The 22,460-nt window shown below is 41.3% G+C and overlaps 1 protein-coding gene and 2 long non-coding RNA genes across 6 annotated transcripts; 2 read left to right on the forward strand and 1 right to left on the reverse strand.

Moving 5' to 3' along the window:
* The first annotated feature begins 2,031 nt into the window (after positions 1 to 2,031).
* Positions 2,032 to 9,212, forward strand: LOC141944670 (transmembrane protein 14C-like). 4 transcript variants are annotated; one of them, XM_074871687.1, is made up of 5 exons: positions 2,032 to 2,069; positions 3,057 to 3,133; positions 5,539 to 5,640; positions 8,320 to 8,407; positions 8,601 to 9,212. In XM_074871687.1, the coding sequence occupies exons 1-5, from the start codon at positions 2,047 to 2,049 to the stop codon at positions 8,656 to 8,658; spliced, it is 348 nt and encodes a 115-aa protein (XP_074727788.1). In that variant the 5' UTR covers positions 2,032 to 2,046; the 3' UTR covers positions 8,659 to 9,212. The 4 variants fall into 4 exon arrangements, with proteins under 4 accessions (XP_074727788.1, XP_074727777.1, XP_074727798.1 ...); XM_074871676.1 differs by lacking the exon at positions 2,032 to 2,069 and adding an exon at positions 2,143 to 2,707; XM_074871697.1 differs by lacking the exon at positions 2,032 to 2,069 and adding an exon at positions 2,734 to 2,835.
* A 1,854-nt stretch (positions 9,213 to 11,066) lies between these two features.
* Positions 11,067 to 15,293, reverse strand: LOC141944681 (uncharacterized). The gene is made up of 4 exons (XR_012629305.1): positions 15,238 to 15,293; positions 14,719 to 14,793; positions 12,538 to 12,821; positions 11,067 to 11,584 (listed from the first exon to the last, which is right to left on the reverse strand). It is a non-coding gene; the product is annotated as an uncharacterized LOC141944681 (long non-coding RNA).
* On the forward strand, positions 14,473 to 21,282 carry LOC141944687 (uncharacterized). The gene is made up of 3 exons (XR_012629308.1): positions 14,473 to 14,687; positions 16,758 to 16,803; positions 18,977 to 21,282. It is a non-coding gene; the product is annotated as an uncharacterized LOC141944687 (long non-coding RNA).
* Positions 21,283 to 22,460: the final 1,178 nt, after the last annotated feature.

A 22,460-nucleotide genomic window follows, 5' to 3' on the forward strand; every position in this document is an offset into this window, starting at 1 on the left:
GTGGAAGAGTTTATACCAATAAGGTTGTACCTTTTCTTCCCCCTTCCCACAGCACTTTTTCAAGTCCTTGATCTGAGCTTTGTTTACAAAAAAAAAAAATTTAACATTTGGAATGTTTGTCATGCTGATAAAATGCAACTCATCTGTTTTGCACTTAAACAGAAAGTGAATTCCTGACCTTCTCAATCACTGGGAACAGGATTTTATCCTAAGTGTTATTACAAATACACAGTGGGAAAAACAAAGTTGAGCTGGAGAGAACAAGGTCAAATAGCTGTACTAAATGTTCTCTTTATTTCTTTTAAGGACATTTTAATGTTGTTTTCTGCACTACCAGAGTAGTCATTATTTATTCTGTTTTCAGAGAGTAACTGGAACTGCGCTTTATTCTGATTCCCTTTAGTAATAATCTGTTCCTCCTTATTCGTGTAGCAAGAGGAAAGGTAAAGAATATCACAAAAAAGATTGAGCCAAATCTGGAGATGGGAATACAGGCTGTCTTAGGGATGTAAAATAGAATATAACTCCAGCTTACATCTTGTGTATGCTGACACTGAAACAGTGCACATCATCAGTGCTGTTTCAAGATTCTTCAAGTGGCAATGGCAGCATTCTCTTGGAGGTGGGTGTCTGTGTTTGTATTCTGTAACTTTCCCTTATTTAGATTACTTAGATAAATGATCACAACCCCTTGTCTGAATATTCAGTCTAGTTGATTTATATGAGCTCAGTTTAATTCAACATTAAAGGGTTTTCAATTGTACTTTAGTTTGAACTTACACAGCTTTTAACTTTAATAATACCTGGAACGTGTGTATACAAACACAGGCAAATAATGTGGGACTTAGAATGGTTTGTTGACTTGGCAGGAAAGGTACCAAATCACATTTTTAATTGATAAAGTCCTATAGTAAATATGGGACTTAGAGAGTATAAGCTTAAGTAAGAATTGTGTAAAGTGTTTTAACTTGTAAAGTGTTATGTCTGTTTTATAATGCTTATCCTATGTCTGTTCTTGACAAAATGGCTGTCACTACTAAAACAGTTTTTATTGTTTGAATTTTTAAATATCTGAGCTCATGGCTATGGCTGTCACAGTTACAGAAGCAACCTTTTATGAGTACCAGGACAAATACAGTTTGCACATAATTTTAAGAATTAAAAAGCAAAAATTCCACAGAATTTTGATTCTAATGTTTAGACTTACAGTAAACATTATACATTTGTAAAAATCCAAACCCCCTGTGTAGTAACAAAGAATTACATGTCTCATGAGACATGGAACAATTTGTGAACTAGAGACAGAGAAGACAAGCCCTAACAGCTTTTAAAATGAAATACAGAAACAGTCCTGAAAGAAGTAATTTTCTATACCTTGAGTGAATGCTCACCTACTAACCAGTACTTGGCAATTTTTCGTTATTGTTTCCTTGTGCACATCTTCCTTTCCAGCACATCTTCCATCCTAGTTTTCAGGGAATTGCTTAGAATGATAGAGGGGAGGCAGCAGTGCAGAGCAAGAGGAGGTGTCAGTGGTGAGAAAGCTCTTCCTGTCTCAGGAAGGGTGAGTGTGCATGATGCTGGTAGAGTAGATGGAGCCACAGCTGCAAGGAACAACAGCCTAGCGAGCAGCATCTTCAGTTGAGCCCCAGGTGAGCTCAGCAGCTGTGGATTTCTTCCAGTTTTTCTCCTTCCGCTCTTGGGGAACCCCAGTGCTGGATTACAAAGCACAGCCCAGAGGAACTCGAACCTCACAGCCATTACACAGCTTGAACAGAACAGGGAACCCCATCTGTGCTGGTTGTGGCAGTTCTCAGGGAGATGGGAGATCTCTATTTAAGCCACTTAGGCCAACAAGGGAATTAAACTCCTCTCCACTTTCTGACCATTAGGCTAATTCATAAAGATGGGAAAACTTGAAATGCAGCTAGAGAAAGCTGCGTTTTGCAAAAAGCACAGACCTCTCCTGTTTTGTGCCTTCTGTTATGAAAAGGAACCAAAGGCCCTCAGCTCAGGGACCTGGCTGGAGGGGTGCTCGCTCTTCCTATGCACTTAAATCTCCATGGGAGGTAAGTGCATAGCCAACTGGAATAACTTATGCACCATTTACATGAAGAAAGCTAGTTTCAGCACTTGAAAAAAAGAAAAAGTTTATCTTTGTAGACAGTTAGAAACATCTAAATTTTTTCCAGATTAAAAAAAATGCAAAACATTTTCTTTGCAAGGTATTTTCCATCTCCCACTGTTGGGTAACTCCTACAGCAGAAGACTCCTTTTTCTGTTGCACTAGCTGTGCTTGTAATTTGACGATTACAGAAATCCTCTACATGTTCCACAAGCCCGAAATTACTGACAAAAGCTGGAAGCGCCTGTGGGCTGCCCAGAGATGCAGCTGCTGCCACACTACAAACCACAACCCTAAATTCTCAGCTCTACCACATACCCCCGCCTCTGGTACAGGACTAGGATGGATCGGGTGGCACGAAAGCGGTCAGGAGGGAGCTTTCCCCTCACTGGACAGACGCGCAAAACTTTTGTCTGCGCTGAAGTCTCTCCTCATCTGTAGGCCCTCGGGCTTGCTCGGGCACCCTCGATGCCCCCACCGGGGCCAGGGGAGTTACCCTGAGCTCTGCAGGGACCTGGGAGGGTATCAGCACCTTCCCCTCCGCAGCCCTGGACCGCGGGACGCACCCTACCCTTCCTCTTGGTTGGTTGGATTTTTTCTTCTCTCCGAACAGCCGGAAAAGGGAAGGTTCGGGCGGTGCGTTGCTCCCTCACCTCCCCTTCCGCCGCCGGCTCCGCCCTACGCTGCTACGGAGCGGGGCCGCGGGGCAGGTGAGGGCCGCCCGCGTACCTTCCGCGGAGGGGCGCACCCCGAAGTCTGCCCCACCGCCCCCAGGGCCGCATTCCCGACAAATCGGTTTTCATCGCTCAGGCTCGGGTTAGGGTTCGGGCTTTAGGCAGGCCTTGCGCGTGGAAAAGCTCTCCACAGCAAAATGCTAGTATTTTTTTTTTTCTCTAAAAAATTAAGATCCTGACCTCAATTTCTCTTCCAGCATGGCAGTGGACTGGCTCGGCTTTGGCTACGCCGCCCTGGTGGCATCTGGAGGGCTTATTGGCTATGCAAAAGCAGGTACAGTGCGGGAAGGTGCTTCTCCCTCCCTCCCTCCCTCCCTCTCCCCTCCTTCCCTCTCCCCTCCTTCGTACCCCAATAACTTTGTGTGAGCTAGGCGGCTTTTTACAAAAGCCTCCTATCTTGAAGTTCACACAGGTATAAAATTTATCAGCTTGTACCATGTGATGATAACTTGCTGCTGTTGGGGTGTGGTGCTTTTTTGGGTTGAGCTGGTGCTTTGGGCTGATAAGTCCACCATCTGTTTTCTGGTGGATGTTGGTATACTGCTTCTGTGATGTGCTTTTTGGGTGAACTGACGTAAGTTTGCTTCAGAAAGGCTTTTCCCCTGCTATTTTAAATATAAGCCTTCTATAAATGTTTTGTATCTTCAAAGGACATAACTTTTTTTTCTTTAGAGGTTTTTTCTTATTTTAATGTTTGATGGTAACAGTATACTGTAAGCTGCAGAGAGTTTTCAGAAGGATCTGTTCTCCAAGTAGAGCTGAACAATGCAAATCAGTCCTTAAACTTGTTCCTTTTCTGGGCTCTGCATCATAAGCTTCCCCTCTGACCTCCTGCTTTCATTTCCTGACATTTTTCTGAGTTTGTCCTCCGGACAGAACTGTGGCTTCATTCCTGCTGCAATACTCTCTCTTTCAGATTCAAAAATCCTTAAGTCACCTTTGTGTTTGTGATACAAAGGTACATTGCTGAAATCAGTAAGAATCACACCAGTGCATTTGACTACATAGATGATAATGCCTATTCCAATCTGTTTTCTATTGGCTTGATTTATCCTTTGGGCAGTGAGTGGAGTTTAGGGCAGGAAGGACAATACTGAGAACTTAAGTAACTAATTGCATCCATATTTCTCTGAGGCCATTATGAAATGGTAGGTGTCTTTCTTATGGTCTGGTCCCACATGGGAGGACGTGGTCATGCTGAGGTAAGGGAATCCAGGTCACAGGATTTTTGAAGGGGAAACAGGAACTTGTATGGTGATTTGGGGGGGGGGGGGGGGTAGGGGTAAGACAAGTTATCGTATTCCTGCTAATAACTTGGAGAAAACAAAAGAAAATGGAATTTTCGTCCATAGAGCTAAGATGGTGATCTGTTCTTTTACAGCCAGGTCTATTTACCCACACAACCAGCAGTCAGCAGGAGGTGCCTTGGGAAAAATAGAGAACAGGGCAAGCAGAGAGTGATTGATTGATTGACTGATTTTTCTCTCTTAATTTAGTAAGTTCTCTGGGTCCCAGTGTTTTGAGGCTCAGGAACTTCCTGATCCAGAGGTGGTGTAGTTGTACTAGTAAGTGTACGTGTCATAGCTGCTTAAATAATACCTTGAGGTAAAAGTCAAGGATATGATGGCCATTTCTTGGCTCCCAGGCTTGTGGAAATAACTGTAGCTACCACACTGGTTGCTAAGCTGTATTCTGTGCAGAGCAGCCACTTGCACCTGTACAAGAATATCTGGTTGCTTTCTATCATCTTTATCTCTTGCTTTTTATACCAAAAGCAGGATCTGAAGCAATGTTACAGCTACTTTGTTGATGGCTGAAAAATTATTACTTCATGGTAGCAACATGCAGTCCTCCTGTAACACCAAGAAGAGATCTTTATCAGCTTAGCTTTGCAATCTCAAGTCTCTTAAAGGTGACCTGGAAAATGGAATATATAAAGAACCACCCTCAGTAGCATTAAGTCCTGAATTCTCCATTAGCCTCATTGAGAGCATTCACCACTCACAGTGCTCATGCCACTTCATTACTTGATGTCATCTATAAATCGCCAATTTGGATGTGGTATCCTTTATCTCCTGGCATCCTGGGATTATCATGTATACTTGAGGACTTGATCCAAAGATTAGGTGAGTCCAGGGAACCTTCTTCCAAAGTCTGCAGTTATCTTTGGGTCAGATCTAAGGTACACTTAGGAGATATGACCTCTCTTACTTGACTCCATTCTGTTCTTTGGCAACTCTCTATTTGAATGCTTTCCTGGCCAGTTCAGTCTATGTGTCCTTTTTCTGGTCTTAAACCCTTACTGTTTAGTCCATCTACTTTGCTGCCTCTCAAGAAATTCTGATATTACTCTGTTGAAACAACATGCTTCGGTTTGCACAGAGAGAACACCAATTCTTTTGCTGTTCTCGTTATTCTTTCCATCACAAATACATTGTCTTTGCTGTTAAATAGTTAAATACTAATGCTATTTCTATCTTATACAAGAGTATTTGAACGTGTTTCTCGGTGCAGATCAGCATGGTCTTAGTGTCTTAAAAGAAAAAAAAACTCTCTAATGTGCTTTATAACAATGAATGCCTCTTTTTTTTTTGTTATTGTTGGTGTTTTACAAAACAGACATGCTGATGAGCAAGTTTATTTCTGAGCTAATAAAGGCATTATCTTTTACTTGTTCAGGTAGTGTCCCATCACTAGCTGCTGGCCTTTTCTTTGGGAGTTTGGCTGGACTGGGTGCCTATCAGCTCTCACAGAATCCAAGTAATGTTTGGATATCTCTGAGTAAGTCGTTTAAAATTTTAACTAGAAGGAATTATATTTACCCTAAAATAGCTGGATACTTAAAATGAGTACCTAAAAGTCTGCAGAAGAGTTAGACTGATGGTGTTATAAATCAAGTTTCAATCCAATTTTTAAACTTGTGTTTTAGTGAAAAATCTTCATTAGTGACCAATACTGCTCTCTTGGAATGTGAACTGTTAGCATTACTTAATTCTTTTTTTAAAGAATGTATTGAGAATGCATATTAAAAACTGTCTTGCTCAGTGATTTCTCACTACGTTCCAGCATCCCTTTTGTGAGAAGTTTGAAGTGCTTTGGACGATAGTTCAAACTTATATTTTTGTCCCTTTTCTATAACAGGAGAGGAAAATATCTGTTATTTGTCATTAGAGTTTGTCTTCTGAACATCAGAAAACCTACAGATTGTGAAGGAAAATGTGTGCAAGGATAAAGTGAAACTTAAGTGGTTTAAAAAAATTATCAAACCAAATACCATTATTTAACAACCTTCAGTAAAACAAAAATCAAATAAGCATTTTGTGTTTAAAAACATATATGTAGTATGGTGTGAATCTCCAAAATGCAATTTTTCTCTTTCTTCTATTTACCATATGGAGCTCAGGGTTGTGAACAAGTTAGAACAGTAATCACCTATCACTTGAACTTTTCTCATTCACTGATAAGTTAGGATACCTTGCAATTGACGTGGGCTGAGGAAATATATGTAGATAATTCCTGTAGCTCAGCTGATGCCTGACACTTGTTAGACTGCTGTATCTCAGATACTTGTGAGCACGTTTTATGTAATCCTTTGGCCAGTATTTGTGTTAGTAGTATCCTCTACTCTCCATTCCTGATCTGTAGAAGACATCAGTGCATGACAGTTCTCTAGCACTAGATATGTTTCAGTCCCCAGGCTTCTCTGAATTGGTGGCTGCCACCATGCGTGTCTCACGCTGGCATGTTTGAAGGATCATAGTGCCAATGGAAGTGCTAGTAAATTGATGTCTGACCTCTGTGTGTCCTCTTTTTGCTGGATCCTACTTTCAGCATCCTGCAGGAGGCTGGAGAATTTCAGGAAGAGTGATTCCTCTGCAGGCTGCCCATACCCCTAGCAGGTTATTTTATTATTGCTGAAAATGGCAGAGGTGGTGATTGGCTTATTTTTATACACGAGAAATGTGGAATTACAAAGGTGTTGCACACCTGGGGAGATTTAACAGAGAAGCAAGCTTCAGTGATGCAGTATCTTCTTCCTTCTTCTCAGAACTGGAGCTTCCCTTCTCCCTGACATTGAGAAGCGAACTGTGGAGACTCACTGCTTAGTGCTTAAAGAGCTGCCACTGACTATAGCATTTGTTCACTGAAGCAGTGACATAGCATTTAGTTCTTTGATAGGTGGAAGTCAGAAGTGAAAGGGGAAGGCCCAGTATTTCTCTCCACTTAAGCGTTGTCTACAGTGCAGTCCACTTCCACATCTACTGGATAGGTCAAAAGCTGTGCATAGTCAAGTCTATATAACTGGAATAAACTGCCGATACAGCAAGCTTAACAGGAGCGAGATAAAGTATTTTCCCAAATGCCAGAGAGATATATGTCTGTAATTCAGTAGCATATGGAATCTTTTCCTCCTCCGTTACATGCTTCAGAGTTTTTGGAGAAGGTGTGTTCTGCTGCTGTCTTAGACAAAATTACATTTAGTGAACTGTGTATATTTTGAAGACTGGCTACTGATTAGAGCTTGGGGTATTTGAATACCTGAAGTATTTTAGTTCTTTCTTGTGTATTAGACTGTAGTCTCAGTCTTTTACTTAGTTACTTATAGGGGACTGTTAGATGTCAAGGACAGTGTTTAGCCATGGCTAGGACTGAAGGTGAGCTGGGTCCTGCAGGACCAACCATCACATAGAAGCAGTGGTAGAAAATGAGAGTGGTTGGAACAACATGTTAATGTGTAGCTGTTACCACTGGGTAGCAGATGCATGCTAAGGATTTAATTAGTGTGTTTTTTAGTATGTATCTTTCTTTGAGATAAGGTGTTCAGTGATTGACCTTTCTATTTTACTGGCTCAGTGGAACTACCTGACTTCTGTCTCTATGTCAAGTGGTCAGGATGGGTAGCTTTAACTCTCTGACCCTAGTGGAAGGTGGTGCGGGGCTGAAATGGATTGGTAATGCTTAGTGCTTCCATAGCACACTTAGTGCTTCCATAGCACACTTCAGAAGGTTCACTTTGCAAACATAAATGTGTTAATTCTCAGAACATTACTACAAGTTAGACACGAAAATGCTCTCTCCCTTTTACGAGAAGCAAGGGAATTATGTGCACAGGTTTAGTGATTTGCCTCTGCACAGGGAAGGAGTGAGTTCCAGAGCAGTGTAGCATAGATTATTTCCAGTCTCCAAAGAAGCACGTTTTGACAAAGAAATTTGAGGAGTGTTTGCAGAAGCGTATGGAGTGCACTGCCTGCTAGAACTTGATTTAGAATATTTATGCTTCACATATGGAGGCATTCCAAAGTTTACACAATTTATTAACTCTTTTTGTCCATCATGTAAAATAACTGTTTCACTTTTTACTTGATGCTGCTAGTTCTCTCTGTTCTGTTAGTTTTGAATTGTAGCATCTCTCACACACATGCATCTCTGCTGACTGCACTGTATAATCTCTCATTTAAGTTACATCTGGAACACTGACTGCTGTCATGGGAACAAGATTTTACAACTCTGGAAAATTCATGCCTGCAGGGCTAATTGCTGGTGTCAGGTACAACACAATATACTTTTTTTTTTACCCTCCTATGTGTGATTTCTTACTTGCTTAATTAAATTGAGGTGGAGTGAATCATATTTTGTGTATCTCTTTTGTTTCCATGCACCAGTTACATGGGAAGTATTTGAAAATGAATTGACAAATTATTATTATTGTTTAATTCTGTGTTTTTCCCCCCCTTAAACAGTTTGCTAATGGTTGGAAGATTAGCACTGAAGATGGTGGAAAAGCCACATGATAAGTAATGTTCATTTTACAGTTTAATATCTGGATAGGGAAACCTGATAATGAAGTTGCATGAATGCAGAAGCAAGAAGATGGAACAATTTTCTATATCAAGACAATTCTTTTCCTGTTTTTATATAAGGGGGAGTAGAATGATGGGACAGATAGTCTACATACAAGATGCCATTATTTCCATGATCTGGTAGAGCTGTTATTGTGTAGTGAGAAATTGGTCCTGGGTTTGATTTTTTTCCAGACACGTTTCAGTGTATTTTAACATTTCCAGTTTTTATATTCCAGAATATGAAGTAGATTTTTTTATTCCAGAGTATGAAGCAGAGCGGGCCTGTAATTAAGAAAGTATCCACAAAGAGGCACTAGGAGTAATTACAACCAGCTAAATACAACAGCATGTATGTCATACCTTTCATACTGAGTATTACAGTGTGCTTTACCTATGGCATTCTGAGTTGATAAACCATGTCTGTATAACACCAAACAGATCTTACCTTTTTATTGTGAAATGATGCTAAAATGTTGCTTTTCTACCAGTAAAATTTGTTTAAAACCTCTATTTGGTGTTTTTTGGTATCCTTTTGTGTGTATGGGGGTAGGGGGTGTTTTATTTTTTTTACCTTCTTGTTTTCTTCTCAGTAGAAGTCTTTGCAGTAAACTGTTAGTATCCAAGTGCTGTCTTTCAATGATATTTAAAAATCACTTTTTAAATGGAAGGGCAGAAGATTAAATTAGGGACCTTTGTTAACATTGCTTTTAAACAGTTGTTGGAAACTAAGTTACTCTGTGGATTAATTAAGCGAAACCTGTTAGGCTGAATGAACAGTTGAATGTGATCTGGCCAAAGCTCCGTATAACTAAAATAAAATAGCTTAACAATAACACTGTGTAATTCTGATCTTACAGATTTATTTGACAATAGAACATATCAGCATTTTATTTTTATCACTTAGAGAAGTGGCTCTTCAAATCTATCTTTACTAGGAAAACTTGGAGTCAGGAGGGTTCCTGGTTCTGCTCTGGTGCCTGAGGACTGAAGTGTGGGAGAAGCATCAGTGGCATCAGGTGCTTTTGTTGACATGCCAATCTTGATTGCCTCTCCTGTGCTCCATCTCCTGGCTCTGTTAGTGCAGGCACCGCTAACGTGGGCTTAGCACCATGATGGAAGGAAGAGGCAAGGAAGGTGTGAAAGAAAATCCTTTATCAATTTACTCTTTAGTGATACATGATTATTGATAAACTAGGAATCTTAAGAGTTGTATTTTAAAGTGATATTTTATGTAGTGACTATTTAAGATTTCACTTTGGGACCTCTATACCATTGATTATATCAAAACTTTGTCAACTGTGTCACATAATCATGGCAAAGCAGGTTTAAATTAACAGATCTTACCCGCTTCCCGTTTTGTAGTGCTTAAAGGAATTTGTAACAATTCTTTCAAACTGCACTAAACTACACAATTGCTCCATTTCTTTGGTCACTTCAAAGCTTCTATTTCCTGTTCTGAAAGTGGCATTTAACAATATTGAGCCAGAGTGACATTTCCATTGTGGTGAATCAGTGGAAACCCATATGGTTGTAGATTGAAAGTTGTTGTAGTAGAAAGTAGCAATTACAAGCAGATCTATAGATGTTGGGCCAATTGTGTTGTGTATTATTAGTTCTTTTAGCAAAAGTTATAAAATTAATTCCAGGTTTTTTAACATATTTCATATTGTAATCTCTCTTGTGTCCAGGCACTTAATCTGTAAATAACCTGATCTGTACATGATGGATCTGCAGGGGGCAACACTAAAAACATGTTAAAGCATGTCTGAAATTCTAGTCTCAGTTAAATCATAATCTCTTTTGACTGTGCTGTAAGCAAAATCTAACAGAAGTTTTGTAATTATATTTATATATTTGAAATTGCCCTACGTAATTGAACAGAAAATTCTATCCCTACTACAGAACTTTCTAGAGCTGTTCAAGAATCAAAGACATTAATATCCTTCCTCCAGACTGCCTGTGCTTTTAAGCTGATTGCTAGATAATCCTATGAGTTTTCTTTCCTATTTTTATTGTGTAGGTTTTGGTGGGTTTTATCCCCTGAGGGTGGTCTCTATGTAAATTGAGATTATTACTTTTGCATTGAATTTGCTGTGGCCATGCCATGGCTTCAGTGAAACTTCATGCTGTGAGTCAGCTTGTGTGTGGATGTAATATTTGGAAAGAGTGATTTAGCTGTTTTTAGGAAATGAACTGTTAAAATAATTCTTTACATTAAGGCTACTCTGTTCAAAGCATGTTCTGAAAATAAAAATGTTAGTTTAATATTACTTACAGTACCAGCTGTCAGCACAAGTTGAAATGAGTACAGATTTTTAACGAGGCACAGGAACAGGAAAGTAGTTTTACAATACACAGACTGGGTCAGCGGGATTCAACAACTTGGAGTTTAATCATGCCTTTAGAACTCAAATATAGTAATGACAGAAGAAAAGAGTTTGGGTTATCAAATCCTCATTTCCCAGAGTGAAGACCCAGGCCCTCTATTCCACGTGTTGCTGTCACATCTACAGTGCCTGGTAGAAGCTGGGTTGCAATAGGACATGTCAAGTATTTCACCCTTCTCTTGAGGGGCTCACTTAAGACAGGAGGAGGGAATTTCCTGTTCACTTTGGGAGATAAATGATCTCTTGAAAGCAGGAGCTTGCCCTAGACTTTGTCAGAGGGATGTATAAGCGTACCTTTGTCTGTAATAGCAGTTGCTTACTGTAAGTCCTGGAAAGCAAGAGATGTTGGGCTGCCTTCAGTTCCCGCTCTGGCTGGCTTCAAGTTCCCTTCCCAGGAGAGGGCTTTGTGCCTCAGACCATGGGATATCCCACAGCAGGAATATTGCCTGGGGAAGCCACACCACAGTGAAGAAGAGAGTGCAGAGTTCCTGAGACCTGTGGGAACAGGAGCAACTATTTTTTTTTAGTCTTCTTTTAAAGCTAAATAGTAACTGGCAAAAATACAGAAACATCCTGAAGCTGAGGAATGGAACCGAGATTCCTCTCTTCCCAGGTGGAAAACCCATGGGAAAACCTAAATTTCACCTATGCTATACATTTACTTCTGGCTAGCCCTAAGTTCTTTCCCATTCAGGATCTTACCTGTGGAGTCCCAATTGCTCACACTGGGGCAACACCAGGCTGGGAATGTTACTAAACCACCTAGTTAGTGGAGATGTGAGCAAAGATTTGGGAGGGGTCAAAATCTTGTATGCTTGAGTGCCTCGATTGTGCCTTAGTCTCTATGGGTACAACACCGAGACCTCTAATACAGCTGTAACGTTCTGAGTCTCAATTGCAGCACTGAGTTGAGGGGAGGAAAAGCAGTCTTTTCACTCACCCATTGATAGATGTCACACCCTAAGCTGTTCTTTCAATTAATGTGACATTTGCAGGTAGCAAAATCTCTTTAATTAAATAAAAATCTGTAGTATAGTATAAGACTATAAGTAACGTTACACTAGTCGTACATACAACTGTCTTTTATGGACTAGCAAAGGAGAATTAGAGGGGGATGGAAAATGTTTCAAGTGAAGTGGTTTAGAAGGGAGGTAGTTATGTGCTGTCCTACTTTATCCCTTGTTCTAAGAATATAGTACATGACTGTTTTTAATGCAAAGCATATCCCCTAGCTCTTCTGCTGCAGGCTTCAAAAGTGCAATTTGCCATGTCCCAGTTCTGTCAGTCATTGTGCTGGGAGCTGTTGGCACTCTGTCATCCCTGGCTGAGGGTCAGTCCATGCTGAAACTAATATGGTCTGAAGTATTACACAATTATCCTTTTGTGGTGTTAGAATTGCTGGCTTCTTGGCATTATAGTCATGCTTTCTGACTGCACAGTTTAATCACCTGGAAAAATGGGAGGGGGAAAAAAAGGTCAGGAGAACCTCCAGGCAGTTATGACAGAAGGAGGAAAGTCTTTGTTCCTGCAGAATCCCTACAAGTAAAAATAGCAAAATGTTTCATCAATAATGGCACAGAGACATCTGCACACATCTCCTTTCCTGCTTCCTTGTAATCCCAAGCTGGAGCAGATCAGAATGCTTACATTTTTGTGCCATATTCCCAGCTCAGTCCAGTGCACAAGTGACTTTGGGTGCTCTTTTTAGTCTTCTTGCACTTCTCTTCTGAACCTGTGAAATGGAGATAATGTTTTCTGTATGCCTTCCCTGTCTGTCTTCTACACTGCTCTCTTATACAGTGTGTGGCATAACACGTTCCCCGCCCAAGAAGCAAGAATTGGTAGGTCTGATACTGGTTTACTGCTGGTAGTTAATACAGCCTGTCCTTGTTTTAATTTAATAGTCTTTTAAAAATACCTAATGACAAAAATTATGGTAGGACAAATGTCTGTTTCTCTTCTTTCATTTCATTAAATGTTAGCATTTGCATAGTATTTTGAGATGCTGTCCTGCAAGCAGTATAACTAAGGTGAATTGAGTTTTAGTACTAAGAATCATAGAATATCCTGAGTTGGAAGTGACCCACGAGGATCATTGAGTCCAACTCCTGACTCCACACAGGGCAACCTACCTAAAAGAGAAACCATATGTCTAAGAGTATTGTACAAATGTTTATTGAACACTGACAGGCTTGGGGCCATGACTGCTTCCCTGGGAGCTTGTTCAAGTGCTTTACCACCCCTGCAGTGAAGAACACACACTTTCTTTTAATTAAAAAAAAAAAATATCTCTCTTTTTTATTTTTTATTCTTTATTTTTGCTTTTCTAGCTTTTTTCTTTTTTCTTATTTCTTTTCTCTTTTATTTTTTTCCTTTTTTCCTTTTTATTTTTTCTTTTCTTTTTTATTTTTTATTTTTTCTGTCTTATTTTTTATTTTTTATTTTTTATTTTTTCTTCTTCTTCTTTCTCCTTTCCTCTCCTCCTTTCCTCTCCTCCTTTCCTCTCCTCCTTTCCTCTCCTCCTTCTTTCTTTTTCTTTTTACTTTTTTGTCTTTTTTCTTCCTTCTTCCTTCTCCTTCTTTCTTTGTCTTTTTTTTGTCTTTTTTTTGTCTTTTTTGTCTTTTTTGTCTTTTTTGTCTTTTTTTGTCTTTTTTTGTCTTTTTTTGTCTTTTTTTGTCTTTTTTTGTCTTTTTTTGTCTTTTTTTGTCTTTTTTTGTCTTTTTTTGTCTTTTTTTGTCTTTTTTTGTCTTTTTTTGTCTTTTTTTGTCTTTTTTTGTCTTTGTCTTTTTTTGTCTTTTTTTGTCTTTGTCTTTTTTTGTCTTTTTTTGTCTTTTTTTGTCTTTTTTTGTCTTTGTCTTTTTTTGTCTTTTTTTGTCTTTTTTTGTCTTTGTCTTTTTTTGTCTTTTTTTGTCTTTTTTTGTCTTTTTTTGTCTTTTTTTGTCTTTTTTTGTCTTTTTTTGTCTTTTTTTGTCTTTTTTGGTCTTTTTTTGGTCTTTTTTTGGTCTTTTTTTGGTCTTTTGTCTTTTTTTTGTCTTTTTTTTGTCTTTTTTTGTCTTTTTTTGTCTTTTTTTGTCTTTTTTTGTCTTTTTTTGTCTTTTTTTGTCTTTTTTTGTCTTTTTTTGTCTTTTTTTGTCTTTTTTTGTCTTTTTTTGTCTTTTTTTGTCTTTTTTTGTCTTTTTTGTCTTTTTTTTGTCTTTTTTTGTCTTTTTTTTGTCTTTTTTTGTCTTTTTTTGTCTTTTTTTTGTCTTTTGTCTTTTTTTTGTCTTTTTTGTCTTTTTTTTGTCTTTTGTCTTTTTTTTGTCTTTTTTGTCTTTCTTTTTTTTTGTCTTTTTTTTGTCCTTTTTTGTCCTTTTTTGTGTCTGTCTTTTTTCTTCCTTTTTCCCGTTTTCTTTTTTCCCGTTATTTTTTTTCCCTTTTTCCTTTAAATTTTTTTTTTTCCTTGTTTTCTTGTTCGTTAGTGGCTGCCTGTGCTGGAAATGCGGCGGGTTTGGAGGGGCTCTCCGGCGTGCGGAGCCGAGAGAGGGCGGCAGTGCTGCTCCGATGCGGCTGCGGCTCGGTCCGGCAGCCGGGGAGAGACACCCCACCCCGAGAGCTGCAGGCAAGGATAAATAACAATAAACAGTGCTTACCTGGAACACCAGATACTTTCCTTTGCTCACTCAGCCGAATATGAGTGTCTGCTGCTTCACTACCTTTGCACTGGCCTGAGGAATGAAAAGAAATGATCGTGGGGCAAAAGGCTTCCCTCACCAAGCCTACCACGCAATCCCAAACTAGTGCTGCTAAGGAGCTGATAATAATCGCATGAAGAATGAAAATAAAAACCTCCTGCCACTGTTCCTACACGCCCTGAAGGAAATCGCTTCCTAATCTGTATTGGAAGATCAGCCCAGCCTTTCTCACATGCCTGTTTACAGCAAGAAAAAAAATCTGCAGGTTGTCAGCCTGAATCACAAGCAGAGGGGATTTATCAGGACAGGCCTCCTTCTTTAAGCACTTTTAAGAAACAAAGAAACGTTTTGTAAGCTGTTGCAGTATATATATATATAATCAGGGAGAGGATGTTGGATACGTTTCTTTGGAGGCAGTGCTCTTTCAGCAATGGTATAACAAGAGGAAATGGCTGGGATCAAATTATCTGCTGTTACCTGAAGGCGTTCCATCGGTAGGAGAGTTATTAGATGCGCTGAAATTCCTCCTCACTCCTCTGTTCCCCAATAAACCTGCGCACAACTTCCTCTGGGGATGGGGCCAAGTGTTGCTCTATTAGTATGCAGTGCCACAGCCAGCAGGGCAGAAAAATACACACCAGGAGGAGCAAAAATAGATGAAAAGCAGCAGGAGCATTTAAAAATAAACACTTTTAAATTCTGGACTGAAATTTCCCTCCACTGAGATTCCCACTGGACAAGACCTAAAATAGTCTGAGGTGAGAGTGAAGTTGGTTGGTCCACTTACCCATGTTCTGTTTTCAAAACAAAAATGAAACCTAAACTGGGAGGTAGGGGAAATTCTTTTTTGATGGGGGTAAGAACCCAAGAATGGTGACAATGGCCACAGAGTGGCAACCCTAAAATCCTCTGAAAGTATCCTAATCCATAAAGCTCTTGTGAAACTGATCTTTGTGGTTCTCCGGGTAGTTGCATATCCCTGATGTTTAGCAGTGTCCTAGATGCCCCACTCTGCATTGCATTTATCCTATACCCAGCAACACCTTCAGTTCCCAGATGCTACCTCACCTGGCATCCCTGCAGCATTTACATCAGCTGAGGGGCTGTCGCCAGGTTTTCTCCTCCATGTGCCACTACTATCTCATCCTTGCCAAACAATGAGGACTCTCTGTTCAGCTTACTCTTATAACTATCATCAATACACATTAATTTTTATATAAATTAATGTATTTATGTGAAGGACAGCTAGGTAGTTTAGCAGCCAGTTCCTTGGGCAGCATAGAGAGTCCCTGATCAACACAGACCCATCTTCAGCTACATCCTTCTCACAACCAGGTGTCTATTCAGCACACACATTCATGCGCGTGCACAGCAACAGACAGTACCATGAATGCACAGGAGTTTTATTTAAACTTTTTTAAAGTGTTTTGTTTTCTTGTGTATATTTTGGGTATTTATCAGTGGGTATAACATTTATTTCTCTATATCCCATTCCCATACTGTCAAGCAAGTAAATATTCCCGATAGCGAATGGTAAGAGGCTATAGACTTTCTGACATAGAGGTGGCAGCAGCCTGCAATTATTCCCGTTCCTCTTAGCTGTCAGCCATCAGAGTACCAGCTTCTCTAGGGAATGGTATGTTGCACAGAGACAGAAAATAGCCATAGGTTTTGTTAGACATATCTGATTTATAGAATATCTCCCACGGGATGCCCTTCAGGATCAGGACTTTCCTCAAGAGTACTCCTTGCATGTGAGCGTTAACCATATGGTATCACCAAAGACACTTTACATGCTTTAGATAGCATTCTCTGTAATGATGAAGCAAAAGACCTGCTAAAAAAGGGTGTTAATTCAAATCATTCCCTATCAACCATAAACACGGTGTGATGCATATGTTAGAATCACACCAGGAAAGAGAAGAGTTAACTATTTAAACAACCATGTTAAGTAAGACCTAATTAGTGCTAATCTCTGTTTTTCTTTTTTGCCCCAGGAGCAGTAACTGTACACAGAAGAAGAGGCAGTTTGGGGAAAGAAGGGTAAGAGAGGTCAGCCTACTATTAATTGCATCTTGTTTAGCTGGGTCACTGCAGTTGACCTCATTCAAATCTTTAATTGACATCTTGGTTTAAAATCCAAGATGGCAATACTGTGTAAGATTTGTGCTCACTCAGAGTCATGCTGTCTTCATTAGTCTCTCATTCTTTATCAAACGTGTATTTCATATGCAGCTGGACATTTAAATTCATCTGTGGCATTGCCCAGAGGTAGAGTGAATCTTGTATTGCCATGCCCTGCCTAATGCCAGGGGCTGCACTTCCAGTTCATTCAGAAAATGTAAAGATAGCATATGCCCATTTCCATTGAATCTGAGGGGAAATAGGGTTGTGCGGCAGGCATCCTTGGGAGCAAGGAAAAAAGTGAAAAGACATGTGGTTAACCAAAAAAAAAGGAAGAGTGAAACATCCAAAGTGCTGTGAAGATGTTGCCCTGAACAAAGGTTTCCAAGATTATCCTCAGGCGTGGCAGAGCTAAGCATTGCTGACCTGAGGCGTGTGGTGTCAACTGACCCACTTGAGTTTCTGTCCTTCCATCTTTAGTTTTTCGCTTTCCAACAGACTGTGGAACAGGCTTTCCAACGACTGGTCAGCACATTTGCAGATCTTGCCAAAAAACCTCTCAGAAATCCCAGCCTTTCCCTACAGAGGACAATGTAAGGAGAAAGTATTTTTGTGTTAATTTCTCCTGAGATTTCTCTGAAATTTATGGAAGAGGAGAAAACTGAAGCAATAAGCTTTCCTTTAGGTGCCTCTGGAGGCAATACTGATTCAGGCTTAGTTTAATCACTATGCCTGGGTAAACTAATATTCACTAATCCACTCAAAATTGTTTTTAAAGGAGATGCACTTACGGGATCCTCTCTCTGAAGATAAGGGGGCCCAAGGCACCCTCCACCCAAACACCCTGAGTGAAGGGGTGCAAACTGGAGCAAGCTGGAATCTTGAGACCTCAGAGTCAATGTCCCTTTTCCTCTCTGCCAGGAAAGTTTCCTAATCTCTGAGAGTTCCCTCTGAATGAGAAATGAGGCTCTGCATGGCTTTGGCTTATGAGCAAGACTGACAGGATAAGTCATCAGTAATTTTAGGCTGAAGTTTCCAGCTGCACTCATCTGCGCCCACGGCAGAACCAGGAGAGGGGGCAGTGTGGCTGTTCGCCCCCACATAGTTAAAGATGTTGCAGAGCTGCTTTAAGGCATGTTTGCTACTTGCAGCTTGCAGGGATTGGAGAGCCAGCTCAGAATGACACAAGTGCCATCTTCCATTGGTGACATCTTCTCCAGCCCCTCATACGTGTTAGGCACCAGCTGTGGTCTTTACTATGCCAGAGGAGCTCTCTTTTCCCTTTGTACAGCCTGTCTCCTACAGAGGGATTGGACCAAATTTTTTAAAATGTTGTCTTCTTGGAGGAATTTTCTCATAGCCTCTTCTGGAAAGTCAGTATTTTTTATTGTCTGGTTTCCCAAAGAATTGAGGTTCATATGGTCATGTCATGTCCATCCAGCCATTCCCCTTTCTGACAAAAGTTTTGAACTTTTTTTCACCTTCAGGTGAATTTCCTGAAGAGGTAAAAGTTTAGCAGCTTCAATTCTTTAAGATTTTTGAAACCCATTAGCTGAATAAAGGAGTAGAGGGAAAATTCAGCAGAGCCTGTCTGATATTTGCCAACTAGCCAAGCACCATTCACATGGCCCCTGACCAGTCATGCCATGTGTAGTCTCCTGGTGGGAAGGTAGAGACAGAGAAGGGGCAAAACATTTTGGTGGGATCTGTGGTGGGACATGAAGGCACAGGAAGTTATTGCACAAGGGGGCAAAGGGAATGCAAGGAACCAGGCTTTGTTAGTCCTGCTGCTGATGGAGAAGCAGAAAAAAGACTGTAGATAGGCTTTGAGGATTATCAACACATTTATACCAAGAAAAGCAACTTTATAGTGCTAGAATATAATCTGCTGTTACTCTAGTGTTAATGTTATCAAACCAGAGTAGGGCCTCGAGCTCCTAATAGAGATGGAAGTGCCAGGGTGCTTGGTGCTGTATAGACCCTCACCCAGAGGTCTTTCACCCTGCAGAGACCCAGGGGATGGAAACCTCAGCCTAGAGTTCAGATCTTTACTGACTGATTTTGAAATTGTTGTTAATGCATTTGTTTCCAGATCCAGAAAGAATGAAGCACATTTTGCACCTGAGCAAGACCAAGGGAACACCTGAGAAGACCTGAGCTGGAAGAATTGGCTTTTGGAAAGGGAATTGCTATGATCATTGTGTGTTGGGGAGATGCCTTTTTTGTGCAAGCCTTAACTTTCCTCTAAGGTAATCTCAGAGGAGGGAATAGGGCTATACAGCATTTATTTACAATGCTATGATGTTCGTTTCTGCAGATGTTTGTCAGGGATGCTTTTGGGTAAGAAACTGGCAAAATGTTGAGATACTAAGCCCTGGAGAGAGGGAACATTTCTGGTCTTGTGAATGGGGAAAATGGTGCAACACAGTAAGGTACATTTCCTGGCTCACTGTGAATTCTGCAGTCATGAGTGTTAGACTTTATTATTACAGGCTGCTTTGTCTCCCTTTAGCTACTGGAAGAGGCTGTGAGGCTGAAAACTTCATCACAACACCTGGAGGGCTCTTCCCTGTTTTACTGGTGTTGCCTCCAGAATATCTTATCCCTTACCTGCCCTGTTAGGTTAGGTGATAAAAGGCTCATCTCCACACACTCAGGTGGGGGAATCCGAAAAGCATCCTGCCCTGGCTCCTTCCAGGGCTGTCTCCGGGGCATCTCACAGACCAAGGAGGTCCCTGCCTAGGGGTAGGGGGACTCATCATGGGATGCAGGAGATGGGCATCTTGGGATCACAGCAGTATTTATGGGAGGTTCTGGGGGTGGGAACAGAGAAGGATTGAGGTAGTCTGGGGAGGAATGATTGTGGAAAAATAGAGGGATAAGAGGATAAAAGGGAAAGGTCATGGGTAAGTAGGGGCTGGCCGGAATGCTTGTCTGCTCCTGACTAGTGCAGTCCATCCTGTCTCCTTGTTAAACTCCTCTTTTCCTGGGTGAGGGACTCCAAATCAATGTGTGCCTGTGTGTACAGGGTGCACGTGCCAGTGGCTGGAGTGGGACTGGGGGTCACAGGCGCCCAGGCATCCATGATGCCAGCAACTCGAGCCAGTCTGGATGTGTATGTCAGGGCAACTGGAGCCAGTCTGAGTGTGTACATTGGTGTGTGACAGGGAGCAAATATCGAGCTGGACTAGCTGGTTGGAAGGGTAAGTGGTCGGGGATCCAGGTATGGAAGTGGACATAAGCCTGAGCTGGGTGTGCATGTGTCCTCTGCACTGGGGAGCTGGAGGCACTGGTGACCCAAGGGGTCCCAGCCAATTGGGCTCTGGGGTCTGTGGGGTCTGGACCTCTGTGTGTGTGTGTGTGTACCTGCACAGGAGGCAACTCGAGGTGAGAGGATCCAGTGCCAGTTGCTGGGCAGGCTGAGTGTCTGTGGGCAGCTACCAGAGGGATCCACAGTGTGTTCATACATTTTTTGTATTTATACAGATATGTAAAAAATATGTATCTATTTCCTACTAGACCTTCATCCTCATCAGGCTGAAACAGGATGAGGCTGTTGGTGCTGCATGTGTTTGCATGAATGCTGAGTGTTTCTGTATTGACCTGTGCGGCTGGCCATATATATATATATATATGTTATATACCTGTGTTTGTGTGTGTGACTACTGGGAATATATTCTCAGCTGTGCTATGGGTTGGACCTGGGGGAGTGGAGCTGTGGCATCATTGCCTCTCTCGGCCTGCCAGATCCAGCAATCCCTAACTAAACCCCACTGACCACACTGGAGGGTGCCTGCAGGGCACTGTGACTTCTCACCTTTGGATTTGGGCCAAAATGGCTGTGTCTCAGTTGTGTGGCAGGCAAGGTCCAAACCAAAACCTGTGTCCCTTGCTCACCCAGAGCAGTGGGCACAGAGAAAACATCCCTCCTGTTCTCTACGTGCCCAAATCCTTAATTTGTTTCCCTAACCATTTCCCTACTCACTGATCCATGTCCTTGCAATGCATGTGAGCAGAATATATATCTACAATGACCATTTTTCTTTACACTTCTGAAATACAAGAATTACCTATTGTATCAATAAGTAAAAATAATCTACCTTTTGTCTGGAGTGAATTTTTATAAATATTAAAGTGCTCTAGAAATATAGCTTTGGATTGAAATCCTGACCCCTCGTTTTTCCTCATCTCAAAACCTTTCTCATATAAATCTACAACGAAGTGCAGAAGTGCCAGCAATCTGTCTCTGGCAATAAATGAAATTCAGGTGACAAAATCAAATATAATTTATTTCTTCAGAATCATAAGATGATATGATGGGTGCAGTATGGTGGAGCCACTGTAACATGCTATGAACTTAGACAGAAGGTATGTGGGGAAAAAAGTAAAGGTGACTTTGTCCTGTTTATGCACTTAATGACAAATAAATACCAATAAGCTTCCTTTTGTCCAGTTTGATCACATTTTAGATTTCCAGTGGAACTGCTATGTATACATTGCTACAAAGGCTGTGGCTAACCACAAACTTTAATCCAATGTAGCTAAAGCAGAATCTGGCTGTGGGACAGAATGGGCTGAATTGGAAATGGGAGATTGTAACTCACCTCTCCCCATTCCTGCCCTGCCCTCCTCCCTCCCTTTAATTAATTGTTGCTCTTGTTTATGTAGACAGGCCTCTTTCCCAAAGAAGCAGCAAAATGATGGCTTGCAGAAATCAGCCTCGTGCTGTTTGAACATTTATGCTTCTCTTATGTAGTGCCTTGTATCTGTAGTTTGGTGACTTTGAGTGGCCAGACATGTAACTAGGACTACATGTGTGTGTAAAGTTGTGCACAGCTGGAGCCCTGGCAAGTAAATAGCCAGGCAAAGGACCCCATCTCACTGAAATGTGGGAGAGGGCCAGGCGAGCTTGTGGTCAAACCCCTTGGTGTGGTGCAGGAGTGATGGGGAAGAGGAACTGCAGAGGCAGAGCTCACTCCCTAAATGCAAGTCTCGTGGGCTCCTGCACGCTGCGGCTCAAAACCCTCAAGTATGGGCAATTGCTCCCCGGACAAAGTGTCAGCCCTAAAACCTTCCCAGGGCAGCCGTACATGGGGTCTGTCTGTCTGGGTACCCATGGTCGGCTGCGCCATGCTGTTTTGGGGGATGTACCGCCACCCTCGTCACCTCGGCCACCCCTGCTCAGGACAATTGATTTTCTGGTCCCTACTCAGAACAAATACAGTGGATTCCACCCCTCACAGGGAGGAGGTACAGCTGACAGTAGGCTGCTATCCCCAGAGCAATTAACTAAAATTAATTGGATTAATACAGAGCAATTAGCATTGCCACCTTCCTGAAGCTTGCTGTTGTATGACCTGTCTGTGGCTAGGATGTCCCCCACTTCCCTTGGAAAAATAGTGCCTGGGAGAGCATTGCCCCTTCTAGAGTGACCCGAAATGATGTGCTCGTTAGGGGAGAGGAAGGGAAAGATGGATATTTAGAGGAGGACAGTACTTAGGTGAAATCCCTCTGGTAGCATACATAACGACCCTAAAGCACCCAGTCCTGAAGCAATGTGAATTTCTTGCAGTGTT

The sequence above is a fragment of the Strix uralensis genome, chromosome 1 (genome assembly GCF_047716275.1).
Source record: "Strix uralensis isolate ZFMK-TIS-50842 chromosome 1, bStrUra1, whole genome shotgun sequence".
Classification (NCBI taxonomy): domain Eukaryota; kingdom Metazoa; phylum Chordata; class Aves; order Strigiformes; family Strigidae; genus Strix; species Strix uralensis.